Source organism: Pantherophis guttatus, chromosome 14 (assembly GCF_059756535.1).
Source record: "Pantherophis guttatus breed Tessera chromosome 14, ASM5975653v1, whole genome shotgun sequence".
NCBI classification, from domain to species: domain Eukaryota; kingdom Metazoa; phylum Chordata; class Lepidosauria; order Squamata; family Colubridae; genus Pantherophis; species Pantherophis guttatus.
In genome coordinates this window covers 19,685,601-19,705,600 of record NC_142076.1, presented here as the reverse complement: position 1 = coordinate 19,705,600, position 20,000 = coordinate 19,685,601, and the positions used below count along the sequence as shown (strand labels likewise).

The window sequence follows — 20,000 nt, the reverse complement described above, 5'->3', positions numbered from 1 at the left end:
TATATATATATATATATGTATGTATGTATGTATGTATGTATGTATGTATGTATGTATATGTATATACATACATATACATACATACAGAGAGAGAGAGAGAGAGAGGGAGGGAGGGAGGGAGGGAGGGAGGGAGGGAGAGAGAGAATCTAAATATATAAAAAGTTGGATACTCCTTCCATCTGCTTAGATTTCTGAAGAACAACCCGAATTCAGTTTAAAAGCTTTTTTGTTCTTTTCATTAACATCGGGATAATCCTGAGATTGCATTTCAACATTATAATTCATATTTCATCTTGGCAAATGGCCTTGAGGTTTGAATTTCTGAGCTACTACTATTTTTATTTTCTATAGTCCCACCAAGGTGCCTGACGGAGCTGAACGGTCTAAGGACGTCACCGATCGGCCAAGTGGGAGGGACTATCTCCTGCTCTGAATTATGAAGTGGATGTTTCATTTCCAATCCATAATTAGTATTTATAGCTGCTCGGATTCAGTACTTTCCCTTCAGGTTTCTAGCAAACAGTTTATCTCGATCCTCGTTATATTTAATTTACGTTTTCTGCTAGGTGTTTGATACCATATGGCACCTGATGTTTTTTTTTAAACCATTACAGAACCAAGTGATGGTTATAGGCAACGCAATTTGCCGTGTGATTAATTTGCCAACGATATCTTAAGAGATGCATCACTAATCGAGTCTTAAGAATAAACATGGGGACCCATCATTCAAGGATTTGGGCGATAATGCATTTCTTTGCAGCCTAGTTTAAAAGAATGCTTTAGATGGATTTAATTATGTACGACACCCACCCAGTGCATTCCTTTGGATTGTTTTTCAGGATGCTAAAGCAAGTGGCCCTTAAAAATGCAAATTGATTTGCAATATTGCAAAAAAAACACAAAAAAAACAAACAAAAAACCACCACCATATTGTTTTGAAGCAAGAATTCTTGCAAAGAGCAAAATGGACAATCAAGAAGGCCTCCAGAAACCCAACATTCTTTTCTTTAAAAAAAAAAAAAGTTTTATTACAAATTTAAATGTATCGCAGTTGTCCCATAAAATACACCTAATGTAGATCGTAAATGTTCAGAGTAGGTTTCCAATTGGCACAAAGTTATCATGTAGAATTGTCCTTTCTTCCCCAGGGAGTAACCAAGGAAGTCAAGATGGCAGCATGTGACCAAAATCCAACCCATGTTTTACATGAATCATAAGAAACACGTGGTTGTGGACATCATTTTGAGTTCTTTGTCTCACTCTGTGAATAGTCTTCTTTCCTTCCCTCCCTCCCTCCCTCCCTCCCTCCCTCCTTACTTCCTCTCATTCACCCACCCATCTTCCTTCCTTCCTTTCCTTCCTTCCTTCCTCTCATTCACCCACCCATCTACCCATCTTCCTTCCTTCCTTTTCCCTCCCTCCTTCCTTCCTTCCTTCCTTCCTTCCTTCCTTCCTTCCTTCCTTCTTTCCTTTCCTTTCCTTTCCTTTCCTTCCTTCCTTCCTCTCATTCACCCACCCATCTACCCCTCTTCCTTCCTTCCTTCCTTCCTTCCTTCCTTCCTTCCTTCCTTCCTTCCTTCCTTCCTTTTCCTTCCTTCCTTCCTCTCATTCACCCACCCATCTACCCCTATTCCTTCCTTTCTTCCTTCCTTCCCTCCTTTTCCTTCCTTCCTTCCTTCCTTCCTCTCATTCACCCACCCATCTTCCTTCCTTCCTTTTCCTTCCTTCCTTTTCCTTCCTTCCTTCCTTCCTTCCTTCCTTCCTTCCTTCCTTCCTTCCTTCCTTCCTCTCATTCACCCACCCATCTTTCATCAATTTTCCAATATCCATCCTTCCTTCCTTCCCTCCCTCCCTCCCTCTCTTGAAAATATATTTATTTCCCTTCCCATTCCTTGCAAAGACAGCTGCCATACCAGCCTGCAAATAATTTGATATAGTTAAGCAAATAAATCATACACTAAGTCCATTGTTGGTTTTGTGCATCTGAATGTTTACTTCAACACAACATTTAAGCCTGATACCGTACTCTCCCATTTAGCACCTGCCAAGAGCAGAGGTAACTTTTTTGCATTCTTCTGGCAATAAATTACACTTGCTTTTTAAGGGGAAAAAAAGGTATTATTTTTTTCAAAAAATATCTTGAAATAGCTAAATTTTAATTTAAATAAATAAAATGAAATAGCTAAATAAATAAAAAGGGATGTGGTGGCTCAGTGGCTAAGACGCTGAGCTTTTTCAATCGAAAGGTCGGCAGTTCAGCGGTTCGAATCCCTAGTGCTGCATAACGGGGTGAGCTCCCGTGACTTGTCCCAGCTTCTGCCAACTTAGCAGTTCGAAAGCACGTAAAAAAAATGCAAGTAGAAAAATAGGGACCACCTTTGGTGGGAAGGGAACAGCGTTCCGTGCGCCTTTGGCGTTGAGTCATGCCGGCCACATGACCACGGAGACGTCTTCGGACAGCGCTGGCTCTTTGGCTTTGAAACGGAGATGAGCACCGCCCTCTAGAGTCGGGAACGACTAGCACATATGTACAAGGGGAACCTTTACCTTTACCTTTTAGCTAAATTGCCCAGATAATCAAGAAGGGTAATGTTTTTTTTTTTTTTTAAAAAGTAATGGGTTTATTTTCAAACCCTTTGCATTCCCTGCCCTTTCATAATAAGATTTATCTGGAGGAATGCAAAACGTACAAAATGCATGCAAGGACTAACCTTAAAGATTAAGTTGCGTATCACAAATGACACTCAACCTGAGGTTTGGGGTCTGCATTTGTCTTTTTTATTTGCCGAGCTCTATGTTTTTGTGCTCTAGGAAAATATATTCCTTTTCTTTTCTTTTCTTTTTTTAAAGTTAGCTTGGGACAGCCTGAAAAACATAGTATGGTATTCTTCTACCTTTCCCGAAGAATCTTCAGAGCCACTTGGGGCCAGTTCACACAACTAAAATGGAATTCTCGGCGCATTGCCGACGCAGCAGTATTCAGGTAGCAACTCAGCAAAGAGAGAATAGCTAAACAGCCATCCGTTCCCTTATCTGGCAGCATGTGAAGTGGTGTGAATTTTCTTCTCCGTTTCATTGTGCGCTAAAAGATGAGCTGGAGTGATTGGCATTCAGTGAGCAGATCTGTCCACAAAGCTGCATAGATGTTCCTTATTCTTTGCAACACCCAACACCAGCCTTTACCTACAAGTGCAGGGACTGCTTTTCTCAGGTTAACCTAGCGCTGATCCACTGCTTGCGATGAGAACGGATTGAATTGTTGCTCGAGCCATATAGACTGGTGCAAAGTCATCCAGCTGGCTTTCATGCCTAAGGCAGGACTAGAACTCACCATCTCCTGGTGATTGGGCCAAAGTCACCCAGCTGGCTTTCGTGCCTAAGGCAGGACTAGAACTCACCGTCTCCTGGTGATTGGCCCAAAGTCACCCAGCTGGCTTTCGTGCCTAAGGCAGGACTAGAACTCACCGTCTCCTGGTGATTGGCCCAAAGTCACCCAGCTGCCTTTCGTGCCTAAGGCAGGACTAGAACTCACCGTCTCCTGGTGATTGGCCCAAAGTCACCCAGCTGCCTTTCGTGCCTAAGGCAGGACTAGAACTCACCGTCTCCTGGTGATTGGCCCAAAGTCACCCAGCTGCCTTTCGTGCCTAAGGCAGGACTAGAACTCACCGTCTCCTGGTGATTGGCCCAAAGTCACCCAGCTGCCTTTCGTGCCTAAGGCAGGACTAGAACTCACCATCTCCTGGTTTCTAGTTTGTAGCCTTAACCACTAGGCCAAGTTGACTCTTTCGCTCTCTCTAAACTAAATAATGAAATGAAATGAAATATATGTCCTTATTAAATTTGCGAAAACGTTCTGGTGAACACAGACAAGTGCTGAGTCCCAAGACAAGAAGTAATGGGTGGAAGCTTTGTTAAAGAGAGATCCAACCTAAAACTAAGAAGGAATTTCCTGACAGTGGGAACAATTAATCAATGGAACAGCTTGCCTCCCCAGAATTGTTTCTGCTTCATCGCTGGAGGTTACTAAAAAATAGGCAGGACAACCATTTGGTACCAGGATTGGTATAAGATCTCCTGACCTGAGCTTGGGGTTGGACTAGATGTTGACCTTCAAGGTGCCTTCCAGCTGTAGGATTCTATATACAACGTTCATGGACACTGAGGAGTTCAATTCCTTTGCTTTCATAGGCTCTGAAATGATACAACTCTATTGTCTCTTTTGAATGGCGTATAAATGTGCTTTATCTCTGTGTGTCTATTGATGGCTCATTTGTCTGAATGCCAAGCTTCCATGAATTTTCAAGCATTTGGGGGAATTAATTTGGTTTGAATTAATTTCATTTAATTTAATTAATCATATTTCTATGCCGCCCAACTCCCAAGGGACTCCAATAAGACCACACCTAGAATACTCTTCCAGTTTTCTTCACCACACTATAAAAAAAGCGGTTGAGACTCTAGAAAGAGTGCAGAGAAGAGCAAGCAGGATGATGAGGGGACTGGAGACTAAAACATACGAAGAACGGTTGCAGGAACTGGGCATGGCTGGTCTAGTGAAGAGAAGGACCAGGGGAGACATGATAGCAGTCTTCCAATATTTGAGAGGCTGCCACAGAGAGGAGGAAGGGGGTCGAGCTATTTTCCAAAGCACGCGAAGACCAGACAAGGAATAATGGTTGGAAACTGAAGAAGGAGAGATTCAACCTGGAAATAAGGAGAAATTTCCTGACAGGGAGAGCAATCAACCAATGGAACAGAAGTTGCCTTCAGAAGTTGTGGGAGCTTCATCACTGGAGGCTTTCAAGAAGAGACTGGACTGCCATTTGTCAGAAATGGTGTAGAGTCTCATGCTTGGGCGGGGGGTTGGACTAGATGACCTACAAGGTCCTTTCCAACTCCAACTCTGTTAATCTGTTAATCTATTTAGCATCCATTTGATCTGCTGTGTTAGATACCTACTCAAATGTAGTCTTTGTCTTGCAAATTCCTTAAGGGAACCACACTGGTTTTCTGGCCAGGTAAAGGATGTAAATTAACTAGGATCCCACCTAGAAGTTTTTCTGAGAACAGGATGCAGGGACCTGTTTCTCCTTGAAAAACTTTGAAAGCCTAATTGTTCACACTGTCCAATTGCGGTGCCAGTTCTCTTTCATTGTGCAAAATTGCACACCCCTGGAAGTCATGTATTTGATATCAAAGCTATTTAAAAAAAAAAAAATTATGAAAAGCTACCTGAATGTTCTTTGGATAAAAAAATGTCTCACAGCTATATATATTCAAGTTAAAAGCTACGATGATGTGTCAGGTGCTTCATTTCTGGGAAAGGAGAAAAAAAAGAAGAAGAAAGAAAAGAAAAGGAAGTTTCTTGCTGTGCATTGGGGGAAAGTCGGGTCAGTGACAGTCTGAACTCCCAAATTGCTTTTTGAATGCAAAGAGTTGTTAGAAAGAGAGTTCAGAACAGGGAACAGAAATTATCCCTGCTTTTGAGGTGAGCAGCGGACTTCTAACTGGAAAGTGCCGAAATATGTGCCTTAATTTTCCGTCGCTTTTAATATTTTTCAAAATGCCTCTGGAATGAAGAATTTGCTTGCTAATGGCACGAGTAGCTCACCTGGTAGAATTCCCTGTCCAAAGAGCTGGAGTCAACTCTACATTTGGGGTCTGCTAGCAAATAATATTTATTTGCCAACAAAATATCGGACACACATACTCATACACAAACAGTTGCCTTTAAATGTAAAGCTTAAGTGGGTCAGTTTAGGTTAGCCCCATTTCTGGAGATGTCTCCTAGGCTCTGATATCTTTCCATCTCCATCTGCATCTCTCTCACCTCCATCTGCATCTCTCTCACCTCCATCTGCATCTCCTCCATCGGTCAGGTGCAAAGAATGAGGATCAGCTGTAAAACCGTAGCATGGAAGATTTATTCATACTTACACAGAAGAATCTGGTCAACACTAAATACAGAACTAACGGTCAGCACTAAATTAGTGTTAGATAAAGAGAATTCAGGGGGTGTGTGGACTTGGATCTCTTGTGGCAACGCAATGACTGTAAAGCTGATAACGCATTTAACTTCGCCCACCTAGCTCTGCCTACTCCTCTCTTACATCTTTATAGACAGAAGTGATGGTTTCCAAGCTAAAGTCCTTGGATTCCTGATGACAATATTCATGCAAACGTCTTAGGCCTTGGGTGTGGCCATAAGACGGGCTCTTCCTAGAGTAGACTGTAGTTTCTGTAAGACTGGGATAATCCAATGAATTTCCCCTTGCTGTCCCTAAATTTAAGCATACTGACCTCTTCCAAATGTGGAGAAGTTGACATTGAGGCCATCATGTCAAAGTGTAGACGTGAACTAGTAAAAACCAGAGCTTATCCGCCCTTTCCTTGAGAAAGACAGAGTGTCTCCTCTTTGGGTCTTTGATGGCTTTCAGACAAGGCCAGGAAGAGAGCGTTTCAGGATTTAGTTAATTATTATTATTATTTTTAGAAAACCGAGCTGTGTTGTCATTTGCAAAGAAAACACGGTTGACTATCTTGTCCATTATTCTTTGTGCATGATTACATAACACTGTTGGCCGCCATCAAGAAGCACTTGATGGCATGTCTGTAATCAGATCCAAACTCACCAAAGGTATCTTCTGGGAATGAAAAAAATACCTTCTAGTCCAAAAGAAAGTGGACATCTAATTATGAGAGCCTTTCTAAAATACGAAGAGTTATACTACCTTGGTTAATCACTCTTCCCTTGGTTGACTTTCTGTGAGCGATCACGAAACTGTTTTGACGAGTTGAGTATAATTGAAGAGAGCAGCATATTCTATTCTAGGAACATAAGTACATTAGTCCTCCATTAGATAAAAGGCTACTGTTATTCTACCGTAGTGCCAGGATTCAAAAGAAATATATTAAGTCCTTATCAGCCTCATCTTAACTCTACAAGTTCAGAAACCATTATCAGATGACTAATTTTGCTAATAGGGTGCTTCTAGTACATAAGATGAATGGAAATGAAATAAGCATTGATGCTGGACACTGTTGTTCTCGTTGCAATTAGTACTAAGTAGCTAATGAAGCTTGGCCTGTATCCATTTCACTACTGTCATTCTGGCTCTTCTACTCATCTATTTAGGAACAAAGAGATTCTCGAAACATGAATGGCTAGAAGTCAGCTAGGTCCTCCTTGATTCTTTGGTTTCCTTTTGAAGTGCTGGAAGAATTGGGGTTAGAAAAAAACCCCAACAATACTTGGGAATGAGAGATAAGAGGTGAATGTATTGCCAAATTAAAACTGTCTGTCTTGGCCTTTCCTCATTTTACTCCACTCTAATCATTAGTTTGGGTAATGAAATGTCGGCAAGAAAACAAGCATGCCCAGAGAGCACCAAGGACCCCTAATCCTTCTCTCTTTCATGGATCTTCACCTAACAAGCATGGCCACCTCAAGTCAACAGTCTGAAGCCGGTTAAACTGGCCACAGGGTCATGCTAGCCAAGCCACAATTTGCTTAGTTCTGGGAAGATTTTGAGGCTGAAATTGGAAAGCGATCCTGTGTCCCAGGCTCAAGGCTTGTGGTGGGTGCATATATTTCATGCACATGTACTTCTCAGGATCACAAAGTTTGGAAAGTACAGCTGTCAGGGTTCCGGTTAACTCCAAGGCAGGCATATTCCTCAAAGTATGGATTTATTAGGCATGTCATATTGGCACATCTGGGGAAAACCAAACTCTGAAGGACCTGAGATTTTCCCCACCCAACTCAAACCCCAAAGTTCTTTCCTTCCCCAGATCACACGTCCATCCACATGGACCAGCCAGGCTGCAGCCACCGTCCTGGCAGGCTTTGCTCCACATCTCTCCAGCACCTGGTAGAGTGTCCTTGGCTCCCACGGGAAAGAATGTTGTTTTGGCTACCCATCCCCAGCTATCTCTATCTCCCCCCTTATGTTCTCATGGCCCCAACTGGCTTTGCTGTGGCAGCCCTGAAGATGCTCCTAAAATGGTTTCATCTCAGGGCTGACAACAGCTTTGTGGGAAAAGGTGGGGGATTTATGGGTGAACACAGAATCACAGTTACATCCGAATGTTGGCTTCTCAATTCTGTGAACAACGGTTCCCAGTTCCATGGTATTTGCAGCGATGTTTTCTCCTCCTCTTTTTTTTTTTGAAATTGTTTTCTCCCGTGTGTATCCCAAATTACAATATCATTCCGCTAAAGATTTAAAAGGAACCAAATTCACCATAAAGTTCTTCCTCGCCCTCTGCTTTGTTATAATAGATGTTTGCGCTCGTGATGGAAGGATTTGAAATATTTCAGTTGCTACTTCTAAATTGCATTAACTTATAATTTGGGGTTTTGTAATGCTAAGCTGCCTTAATGTATACTGTTTGATGAGCTGGCTTGGATTTTCATTGGTTTAGACATAGTTTAATTTCCCTTCCCTTTGCAACTCTTTTATTGCAGTTCTTATTTTTAGCAATCTGTTATTATTCTCCTGTTCATGTAGGGAAATAATACCGTGTTTTCCCCAAATGAATAGCTCGAAGCAAAGCAATAACATATTGGTATTTTAATTTACTTATTAAATACATGCACTGAAATTTTTGAAAAGAAACACGGCGAAGTTGGCAGGATTTCCCCTCCCTTCTTCTGCCATTTTTTTTTTCTAAAGTGTCTGAGGATGGCAAAAATTAAATTATTTACAATTTTTCGACTCACAAAAGAGAAGCCGATTTGGGTTATTTACTTTTCCGATAAGGAAAGAGGATTGAAATTGTTGTGATCTGCTGCTTTGTTAATTTCGTTTTTGTTCCCCGGTGTATGTAAAATATAGTTTTGTTTACTTTTTGTTTTTTGTTGGCTTTTTTTTTTTAAAAAAAAAAAACAGAACTCGCTTGGACCCTGACAGCCTCTTTTGAAATCGCAGGGAACTCGTCAGATTAAAGAAAACATGAAAAGATCCTAAAAATATAAGTCAGCGAGTGGTTGATAAAAATAGAAGTGCTTGGTAGCGGAGGAGAAGGGGGGGGGTGGAGAAAAGAATTTGCTTTCCTTCCAGTGACAGGAAACTTCAAGTACAATATACATTGTGGGTCTCTACAATGGAATGGCCTGGAGCCTTGCCAGTCCTAATTGGGAGCCGAGAACAATAGAGATGGACCCCACCACCCATCAGCCTCTTATGGCCAATACAAATGATGATCTGGGTGAACATTTAACTCCTGAGGTGCTCTTGCGGCTCTTTCAACTTGGTTGTTTCCTTGCAACCAAGCAACTTCATGACACAAGCTAAGTAACATCATCAGTGCTAGAAGGGAGTAGGGTTTGCGGAGAGGAGGATGAGGATTGTGAGGTCCTTGCTGCTCTCTGAGCTTGGTTGTTCTTGCAAACATTTCATTATCCAAGTAGGTAACATCATCAGTGCCAGAAGAGAGGTGATTTTGTGGAGAGGAGGAGGAGGATTATTGTGGGGTCCTTGGCGCTCTCTGAGCTTGGTTGATTTCTTGCAAACATTTCATTATCCAACTAGGTAACATCATCAGTGCCAGAAGGGAGAGGATTATGTGGAGAAGAGGAGGAGGAGGATTGTGGGGTCCTTGGCACCCTCTAAGCTTGGTGCAAATGTTTCATTATCCAACTAGGTAACATCATCAGTGCCAGAAGAGAGAGGATTTTGTGGAGAAGAGGAGGAGGAGGAGAAGGATTATTATTGTGGGGTCCTTGGCACTCTCTGAGCTTGGTGCAAATGTTTCATTATCCAACTAGGTAACATCATCAGTGATAGAAGGGAGGGGATTTTGTGGAGAAGAGGAGGAGGAGGATTATTGTGGGGTCCTTGGCGCTTTCTGAGCTTGGTTGATTTCTTGCAAACATTTCATTATCCAACTAGGTAACATTATCAGTGCCAGAAGAGAGGGGTTTTTGTGGAGAAGAGGAGGAGGATTGTGGGGTCCTTGGCACCCTCTAAGCTTGGTTGTTTTCTTGCAAACGTTTCATTACCCAACTAGGTATCATTATCAGTGCTCTCCAGCATTAATTTGGGTAATGAAACATCTGCAAGCAAACAACCAAGCTCAGAGATCGCCAAGGACCTCACAGCCCTCCTCCTTCTGCACTCCACAAACCCCACTCCCTTCTAGCACTGATGATGTTCCCTAGTTGGGTCATGAAACATCTGCAAGAAGACCACCAAGCTCAGAGAGCACCAAGGACCCATAGTCCTTTTACTTCTCTCCTCTTCTTCCTCTTCTTCCTCCTCTTCCTCCTCCACTCCACAAATCCCTCTCCCTTCTAGCACTGATGATGTTCCCTAGTTGGGTCATGAAACATCTGCAAGAAGACCACCAAGCTCAGAGAGGACCCCTTGCTTCAACCCTGAGCTACACATATTCTCCTTTATTGGCATTTTTGATTCTTTGATGGTCAACCCACTGTCTCCCACTTACGGTGATTTCCTCCTCCCCTTTACAGGTGCTGATGCCTCAACCAACACAGTGACTCCTGCGATCGTAATCCCTCCGCGCAACTCAAGCGTAACCAGTGGGAGTAATGAAGCTATCCTGGAGTGTCTGGCCAATGGCAGGTAAGGTAAACACAGCCACCGACAAAGACGAGTTTCTTGAGAGAACAAGTGAAGCCTTAAACGGGAGGCAAGGACATTTCTTGCATGGAAAATTGAATTTTCCAGAAGGCAATGTAGATTTTGCTTCTCTATCCCCTGAAATGTGCATCCTTCTGAGGTAGAGTAAACAGATTTTAAAAATGCAGAATATATGCTTGAGTGGTGTTTATTTTTACCCTAGCAGCAACGAGGAGGAAAGGAAAATAATGAGATCAATTATTTGTATAGAAATTACTATAAAGCAGAGATTTTTTTTAAAAAAAAATCCCAGAGATTAACCTCACCTTGGCCATCGTTTGTGACAATTGGCCAGCGGGCTAACGATTTTTAAAATCAATAATGACTTCTTATTTTGTTCCACTTTAGGGGCAAAAATAAATGTTTGGAAAAGAGAAATCAAGGGATTGACTGCTGGGCAACCGTTCTACCCAAAATAGGGCTTAATAAAAAAATAAATAAAACGGGAACTGACATGCTTTCCTTCTGAATAATTTGAATATTTGGCCTTGTTTAAAAGTGGGAAAAGATGTATGCCGGAAAAATCATCCGAAATTCTTGGAGGGCCATCCGATCCTCCCTTTTTTTTTTTTTCCTCTGAAAGCAGAGTTTTCAATTGTTTCAATTATTTATAATTGAATTATAATGGAAGCATTTCTCAATGCAGATGTACCCCCTGAGTAGCATTTATTTTTACCATCCTTCCCTTAGGCAAAACAAACCATTAGCATGAAAAAGTAAAATTACCATTATAATTAAACATGGTCGTTGGGCGTCACTTGAGCCGGCCCTGCTGGTGGACAACATAAAAGAACAGCAGATGTTCCGAGACTCCTGTGACTCTTGGAACTTCCTCCGTACAGTATTTGCTTATTGAGATGCTAGATGAGGGCTGTCCGGCTTTGGAAACGTTAAGACAGGGAGGAAATCCTACCGGTTCGGACCGGTTCGGGCGAACCGCTAGGGATTATAGTCATCAGTTCGCCAAACCGGTAGTAATTACCCCTCCTTGGCCCCACCCATGCCTGGTGCTCACCTCTTCCGGCAGCTCGATATTCCACAGAATTCAATGTTAAATGCAGCAGAGAGAATGCTAACTTTTCTCCCTCCATTCAAAACGGAGCTGCTGCAGCCTGTCCCTTTTAAGGTAGTCCCTAGGAGGGAGGGGGATGGGGGGGGAGCAGCTGGAATGGAGCTGTTTTTGTGAAAGGCAGGAAAATGGGGAAGGGGATTTTCCTGCCTGTCATCCATTCCTCAATCTCAGCACAGGCTGAGGGAAGGATGGTAGGCAGGAATATTCCCCTCCCCATTTTCCTGCCATTCGCGACAAGGAGTGGCTGGGAGGGGAGGGGCCGGTGAGGAGCCCCCTCGATGTGAGTGATGTCGAGTTGGACACGCCCACCCAGTCACATGACCTCCCCCCCAACAAGCCACTCCCACAGAACTGGTAGGGGAAATTTTTTAATTTCACCCCTGCTTTAAGACATGTGGACTTCAACTCCCAGAATTCCCCAGGGGATACGTCATCACTTACATCAGAGCAATAATGGACAGGTGTTTCCCTCCCCCGCTCCTAGGCCCATTGAGAAAATAAGTATCACCTGGAAGAGGAATGGGAAAATCCTCAGTGGGGTCGGCAGGACGGGCCGACGTCTGGCGATCGCAAACCCAACTTCAGCTGACCTGGGAATGTACGTCTGTGAGGCACAACTGAGTGACAGCCCCCTCGAGCCCGAAAGAGCGAACACCTTCCTGTCTATCCTGGGTAATGCTGCTTTTCTTCTTCTTCTTCTTCTTCTTCTTCTTCTTCTTCTTCTTCTTCTTCTTCTTCTTCTTCTTCTTCTTCTTCTTCTTCTTCTTCTTCTTCTTCTTCTTCTTCTTCTCCTCCTCCTCCTCCTCCTCCTCCTCCTCCTCCTCCTCCTCCTCCTCCTCCTCCTCCTCCTCCTCCTCCTCCTCCTCCTCCTCCTCCTCCTCCTCCTTCTTCTTCTTCTTCTTCTTCTTCTTCTTCTTCTTCTTCTTCTTCTTCTTCTTCTTCTTCTTCTTCTTCTTCTTCTTCTTCTTCTTCTTCTTCACATTAAGCACCTTAAACCAAAGGATAATAGCCAGTTGAAATAGTTGCTTTTAATATGCCATTGACTTCTCCATCAAACTTCTCCACAGAGGATAAAAGAAACAAAGGAGGGAATGTAAAGGCAGTCTTCAAAATTCATGCATCCCTTTTCTTTGTGGATGCCAATGCGGAAGGTATTAAGGATGTCCTTCCTCATAGAAAATGGTTTGTTTGTCTGTTTGTTTATTGGATTTCAAGGCCGCCTGACTCCATAATGGCTTACATTATTTACACAAAGACCTATTTCAAAAGAGAACATCTCCTCCCAGACAAAACTACATAAGTCACATGAAAATGAAAAAATAAAATAAATAACTAGGGGTTTCACAAATACCCTATTCCAAGACCATGGAATGGAGTCAGGTCTTAAGAGAATCTGGCACATTTGAAGATGGAGAGCCATACATATACAGTCTTCCGATATCTCAGGGGCTGCCCCAAAGAAGAGGGGCTCAATCTATTCTCTAAAGCACCCGAAGGCAGGAAAAGAAGCAATGGGTGGAAGCTAATCAAGGAGAGAAGCAACCGAGAACTACGAAGAAATTGTTCCTGTTAGAACAATTAACCAGTGGAACAACTTGCCTCCGGAAGTTGTAAATGCTCCAACACTGTCAGTCTTTAAGAAGAGGTTGGACAACCATTTGTCTGAAGTGGTGTAAGGTTTCCTGCCTAAGCAGAGGGTCGGAGAAGAAGACCTCCAAGGTCCCTTCCAACTCTGTTATTCTATTCTATTCTGTTCCGTTCCGTTCCGTTCCGTTCCGTTCCGTTCCGTTCCGTTCCATTCCATTCCATTCCATTCCATTCCATTCTATTCTATTCTATTCCATTCCATTCCATTCCATTCCATTCCATTCCATATTTTCTATTCTATTCTGTTCTGTTCTGTTCTGTTCTGTTCCTTTCCATTCCATTCCATTCCATTCCATTCCATTCCATTCCATTCCATTCCATTCCATTCTATTCTATTCTATTCTATTCTATTCTATTCTATTCTATTCTATTCTATTCTATTCTATTCTAGTCTATTCATCTTTGAAGAAATGCTGGTCCTCACGAACAGGAGCCGTTCAAAATCCTCAGTTGTGATTGTCAAATTAGAACCACTGCTAAGATGCGGTGGCTCAGTGGTTAAGACGCTGAGTATGTCGATCAGAAGGTCGGCAGTTCAGCGGTTCAAATCCCGAGTGCCGCGTAATGGGGTGAGCTCCTGTTACCTGCCCCAGCTTCTGCCAACCTAGCAGTTTGAAAGCAGGTGAAAAATGCAAGTAGAAAAATAGGGACCACCTTTGGTGGGAAGGTAACAGCGTTCCGTGCGCCTTTGGTGTTGAGTCATGCTGGCCACATGACCACGGAGACGTCTTCGGACAGCGCTGGCTCTTTGGCTTTGAAACGGAGATGAGCACCGCCCCCTAGAGTCAGGAACGACTAGCACGTATGTGCGAGGGGAACCTTTACATTTTAACTGCTAAGACACTTATGAAGCTTCCAATTCCTGGAGATTCTGATTCTCATTCTCATTCATGGGAGACGTTCAGGGACTTTCTCCTTGTGCCCACCGTAGTCTGTTGTGATAGAGTCACAAGAATCGTGTGAAGGTTGCCATGAATCTCAGCCCTTTGTGTATTCGGGTGCATTGAAACATTTAAGTCAAGCTGAAGTTCTTCCTTTTATACTAGAGGGTGTTTCAGTCCCATCTTCTGCCTTATAATAAATTACATCAAGGTTGGTTTCAAGTCCCTTCCTCGTCCTTCCATTTCTCCCTTTCTTTCAACTCTTTCAAATTATTACCTCTCCTTTCTTTCGAAGAGCAGGAACCCATTTCCGTTATTTATGATTTGGATTAAAATCAGTTTATCCCAACCCTCGCTCCCGCCACCTTGCAATTTTATAGTAACTCATTTAATTTTTTTTTTTTTTTTTTTTTTTTTTTGGCTGTACTGTCAGATCCTGCCTCTTGCAATGTTGCAAGCAATGTTTCTTCTGTTGCAGTTGGCACTTAAGTGGAGTTCGGATAATATATAAATAAAAAAAAAAACAACAACCCACAAACAAACAGAGATAAAAGATCAGAGAAGTCACAGCCGCTTTGATAAGTAGCTTCTGCTCTTCTTCCTGTGCCTTGCTTTATTCCTAATCTTGGTTTTATAGGGCTGCTTGATGAACAGAGCTTGCAATGTAAAAAGTAAGAAGACAAGTCAATAGCATACTAGCGATCAGTTCCATCAAAGATAATTGAGACTCTAGAAAGAGTGCAGAGAAGAGCAACAAAGAGGATTAGAGGACTGGAGGCTAAAACATATGAAGAATGGTTGCAGGAACTGGGTATATCTAGTTTAATGAAAAGAAGGACCAGGGGAGACATGATAGCAGCCTTCCAATATCTCAGTGGCTGCCCCAAAGAAGACGGAGTCAAGCCAAAGCACCTGCGGGCAGGACAAGAAGCAATGGGTGGAAACTAATGAAGGAGAGAAGCAACCTAGAACTAAGGAGAAATTCCCTGACAGCGAGAACAATTAATCAGTGGAACAAGTTGCCTCCAGAAGTTGTGAATGCTCCAACGTTGGAAGTCTTTAAGAAGAGATTGGAAAACAGTTTTGTCTGAAGTGGTATTGAGTCTCCTGCCTAAGCAGAGGGTTGGACTAGAAGACCTCCAAGGTCCCTTCCAACTTACTCTACGCTACTCTACTCTATGCTACTCTACTCCATTCCACTCCACTTCTTTTCTTGCACCATTGGCACCTGAAGTCCGATTTTAATGTTTATCCAGCTTGGCCTGTTAACATGTATGTATGTGCTCCAGCAGACGGTGGAATAATTCATGAAAAAGCAGGAACTTTAAAACAGAAAGCCTGCAAGGTTTTAATTGGCAAGGGAACAGAATCCGGAGGAAAATAGACCCAAATATAAAAACCAGAGCACTCATATAAAAGGGATAATTCTTTCTAAGCTATCCTGAAGGTGTTCCTTGCACGAGGCTGCATTATTAAGCCCTGTTTTAGTAGCACTTAAAAACTTAATTATACTTGTCCATTTGGGCACGTAAAACATATGCTGGGGACACAAGTAAGGAACACCGCACTGCACACTGCAGGTTTTGGCTTCAGCAACAAAACATTTCTTGATCTAGTTTAGAATAAAATCCTTGGCTAAAGAGGCTAAACGTTATTTGCACTGGGAATGTCATCCCCTGTGTATTTCATTACAAGTCTGGAAATACTATAAAGCAGTAGGTCTCAACCTTCCTAATGCTGCAACCCTTTAATACAATTCCTCATGTTGTGGTGACCCCCAACATTAAAATTATTACTAAGACCATTGGAAATATGTGTTTTATGATGGTCTTAGGCGACCCCTGTGAAAGGGTTATTCAACCCCCAAAGGGGTCCCGACCCACAGGTTGAGAACCACTGCTATAAAGACTACATATGTAGACTTATATTCCTTGGGATAAAATCTTAAGTACAGCAAAAATAAAATAAAATAAACTAGAAACATTATGATTTTCGGAAAAGTCTTTAATGGGTCACTTTAATAATTGAGGTAGGATATTTGAAAAGAGGGACTCGGTGGCTCAGTGGCTAAGATGCTGAGCTTGTCGATCGAAAGGTCGGCAGTTCAGCGGTTCGAATCCCTAGTGCCACGGAATGGGGTGAGCTCCCGTGACTTGTCCCAGCTTCTGCCAACCTAGCAGTTCGAAAGCAGGTAAAAAATGCAAGTAGAAAAATAGGGGCCACCTTTGGTGGGAAGGGAACAGTGTTCCGTGCGCCTTTGGCGTTGAGTCATGCCGGCCACATGACCACAGAGACGTCTTCGGACAGTGCTGGCTCTTCGGCTTTTTCAACCCCTGGTAGGCCAACCATGGATAAATCCAAGAAAAGAAAAGTTTCAGAAGAAAATAGAACATTTAATTCAACTACATATGCTAGTTTGTGGCCGCTCAAGAAATAGTCAGGCACGGGAAGGGTTTTTGTGGCTCCCGGTGTTTTCTTTTCTGTGGGAAACGGGTCCAAATGGCTCTTTGAGTGTTTAAGGTTGCAGACTCCTGCCTTAGGATCAATGACAAAAACCAGGGTCAAGAAAAATCAAGCCATCCACTTTGACTTTCCAAAAATGTCTAGGGTTGGGGGTTTTTTTGTTTCTTGTTTTTTTGCCTCCTGCCCACAGTAAATGTATCTCTATATATTAGTGTCTACTTAGGCATTGAAAATCTATTATAGTTGAAAATTTATACTATTAAAAAGCTATAAATTGTACAAACAGCTAAGCGCCTTGGTTTCACTCCGCAGGTTTAATTTTCTAGGAGATGCAATTTCTCGACGCCTCTGTTGCAAAGACGCACTGAAATCAGGCACTGAGGGTTTTCTAAATAATTAATAGGAGGACATTACATACAAAATGTGCGGGAAGCAGGATCATAAGATCATTCTGAGTTTTTTCCCTCAAGATTGCATGTGGATGCGATTTGGCTTTATTAAGCTAGTAATGAGGTAGCACGTGTGACACACTTAGGTTCGTGCGTGTGTCTTTTTCTGCCAGAAGCGAGACAGCCGCTCCAAAATGTAGGAGCACACACATACAAAAATTCATATTCGTTGAATGAATAACTACGAATTAAAATTAATTGCCTGTAAAATTAGGTATCCATTCATAAAATTATATGAACCCCCTTCCCCATCTATCAACTATACTCAGACATCAGAAAAAAAACCCATTCGCTCATTTGGGAACACACAAATCCGTGCAACACTCTCAGTCACATGCATTCCTCTCCCCCCTTTTAGCACAAGCTGCCAAACTTCCCCCCCAAAAAAAACAACAACCGCAGGATGAAGAGAGAGCTGCGTAGGGAATGGATGCCAAGAAGAGGAATAAAACTGGATGGAGTGGAGAGGAAAAAATATTTAGACCAGGAAGAGAAATAAGGATTGAAATTGAGGGTGGAGGTTTGGTCTCCGAGTTTATGGGTTGATTTCTGAACATTTTGCTACTAGTCTGGGTAACATCTTCAGCGGGATTGAGGGGATGTTCAGTGTTGGTGGTCTTCAGCTCAAAAGGGCTTTGTGTGGTCAGTGGGTCTTGGGATGGGGAGGTCATGTGGTCTTGTGATGAGTCAGGTGTGACCAATTACTCCTGACCCGTCAAAGACTCATCATCACTAGAACTTCACTTGATGCAACCCACACCTGACCCATCACAAGATCCTCACTTGACATACCCTCACCTGACCTACCACAAGACTCATAATAAGACCCTTACCTGATGTGACCCTCTCCGTATGCGATCTTCCCATTACAAGACCTACTGACCACATGAAGCCCTTGTCAGGGTTCCAAGGAACATTCCCAACGAAAGAAAACTTGAATTTCTCCAAAATTCCATTTTATTAGAGATGTCATATTGGCACATCTGGGAAAACCCGAATCTGAAAGTTTCCAGGTTTTCCCTGCCCAAAAAAAAGTCCAAGTCCGTGCCCAGCACCCACATGTCCATCACATGGTCCAATCATCCACCGTCCAAACAGGAGATACCTCCCAGTCATCTGACTCCAGGTGCCAGGGCAAAACGCCCTTGACTCTCTGAGAAAGGAATGTTATTTTGACTGCATATCACCCATACTCTATGCAATCCCCGCTCCCATTTTCCCACAGTTGAAAATGCGGCAGGCCTGAAGGCCCAAATGTAAAAGATGGCTTCCAGGTCTGACAGCCCTTATAATCAGAAGAACACCAACATTGACATCCCCTAAACTCCACTGAAGATATTACCTAGCTTGGTAATGAAACATTCAGAAACCAACCCACAAGTTCGGAGAACAAACCTCCACCTTCATCCTATACCCGAGCTACAGATATTTGCCACTATTGCAAAGGATTGAAATTCCCCAGATGAGCAACAGGGAGGCATCCTGCATTTTCCAGGTCACACTTTCAACTTGCAATCTCCGAAGACGTCCCTGCTTTTAGCAGAGATGGGGGCCGCCATTTGCACCTCTTCCTTCATGCCTTCGGCCTTTCAATAGTGTCTTTTCTTTGAATGGAAGATGGTCTCCACCACAGGGCTAAAAAAAAGAAAGAAAGAAAAAGAAAAACACCCTTGTTTTCCTAACAGCCAGTACAGTAATGGTCCCTTCTTTTCTTCCAATTCTTTTATGATGATGATGATTTTTTTTTTTTATCAATGTCATAGCTGTGGCTGGAATAGATTTTGGCAGATGTTCACCACCTGAAGAAAGATGAAGAAGAAATGCTGGATCTCACTTGATTTGAGCTGTCAATGGAACAACTCAGGCGGCTCTGCTAATGAACCCTTATCCCATTTCACGACAAGCAGTAGCCTTAGCAATTTGTGTTGGCCTTTGCGGCTCATGACAAAGCCAGAAGTTGAGAAAGAGAAGGCTTCCCAGAAGATGGATTTTTGCAGGCTGAGCCTCAAAGATGTGACTCATGGAAGACACATTGTAAGGCTGCAAGAGAATGAAATGGTGAAGGAGAAGGATAGGCAGAGACTGAGGGTGGAGTCAAGTGAGGAATTAGCCTAGAATCGTTGCATTCCCACAAATGGTCTAAATTCAACCCTTTTTGATTTCCATTGATCTAGCAGCAATTTGGTGCTGACTATTAGTTGACTAGATTGTTGTGTATAGGCATGAGCAATAAATCAGCTTAATTGGAGCTTAATGTGTGGTCCTGATTCGTGACCTCTTGTATGGTGGCTGCCTTTTGGGTTGAGGTCTTCTATAAAGGTCAAATAACAATTACCCTGAATGATCATAAAATGGATTAAAGAAGATTTGAGTCTCAATTGGGTCAACAGGAAAGGAACATAAAACAGTTGCTCCATTGTTATTAGCTCAATGGAATACGTATGAATGATGGGACCACAGATGAATGAATTGAAACCCAGGAGCACATCTACTAGGAGAGAGGTTGCAATTTTGGTGCAAAGAGCAGCAAGTAAAATAAACCTTTACCCTCTGTGATATCCCCAAATTGTTTGCTGTGTTTCCTTGATTTCGCTTAACGCTCGCTTCAGATCCCTTTCTTAAATTCGATTTGATAGTGGCCAGTGTTATCAATTTAGGATGCTGCCCTTCCTACCACACATGTTCCCAAGGATATAAATAAATAGCAAGTGAATTCTTCTGTTATTAGACAAGCCAGAATGGCGAGGAGTGAGTATTCTTGCTAACCGAGCCTGGCTGGTGCAGTGGTTAGAAAGCAGGATTGCAGGCTGACTCTGTCTACTGCCTGGAGTTCGATCTCAACTGG

The 20,000-nt window shown here is 42.7% G+C and overlaps 1 protein-coding gene across 4 annotated transcripts in view; it reads left to right on the top strand.

The window, feature by feature from the left end:
- SDK1 (sidekick cell adhesion molecule 1) overlaps window positions 1–20,000 on the top strand; it is a 430,408-nt gene that overhangs the window by 227,380 nt on the left and 183,028 nt on the right. For all 4 annotated transcript variants that reach the window (XM_060684054.2, XM_060684053.2, XM_087878657.1 and 1 more), the window contains exons 6-7: window positions 10,475–10,586; window positions 12,200–12,387. In XM_060684054.2, the coding sequence (XP_060540037.2) occupies window positions 10,475–10,586; window positions 12,200–12,387 (300 nt within the window). The remainder of the gene's footprint in view (window positions 1–10,474; window positions 10,587–12,199; window positions 12,388–20,000) is intronic.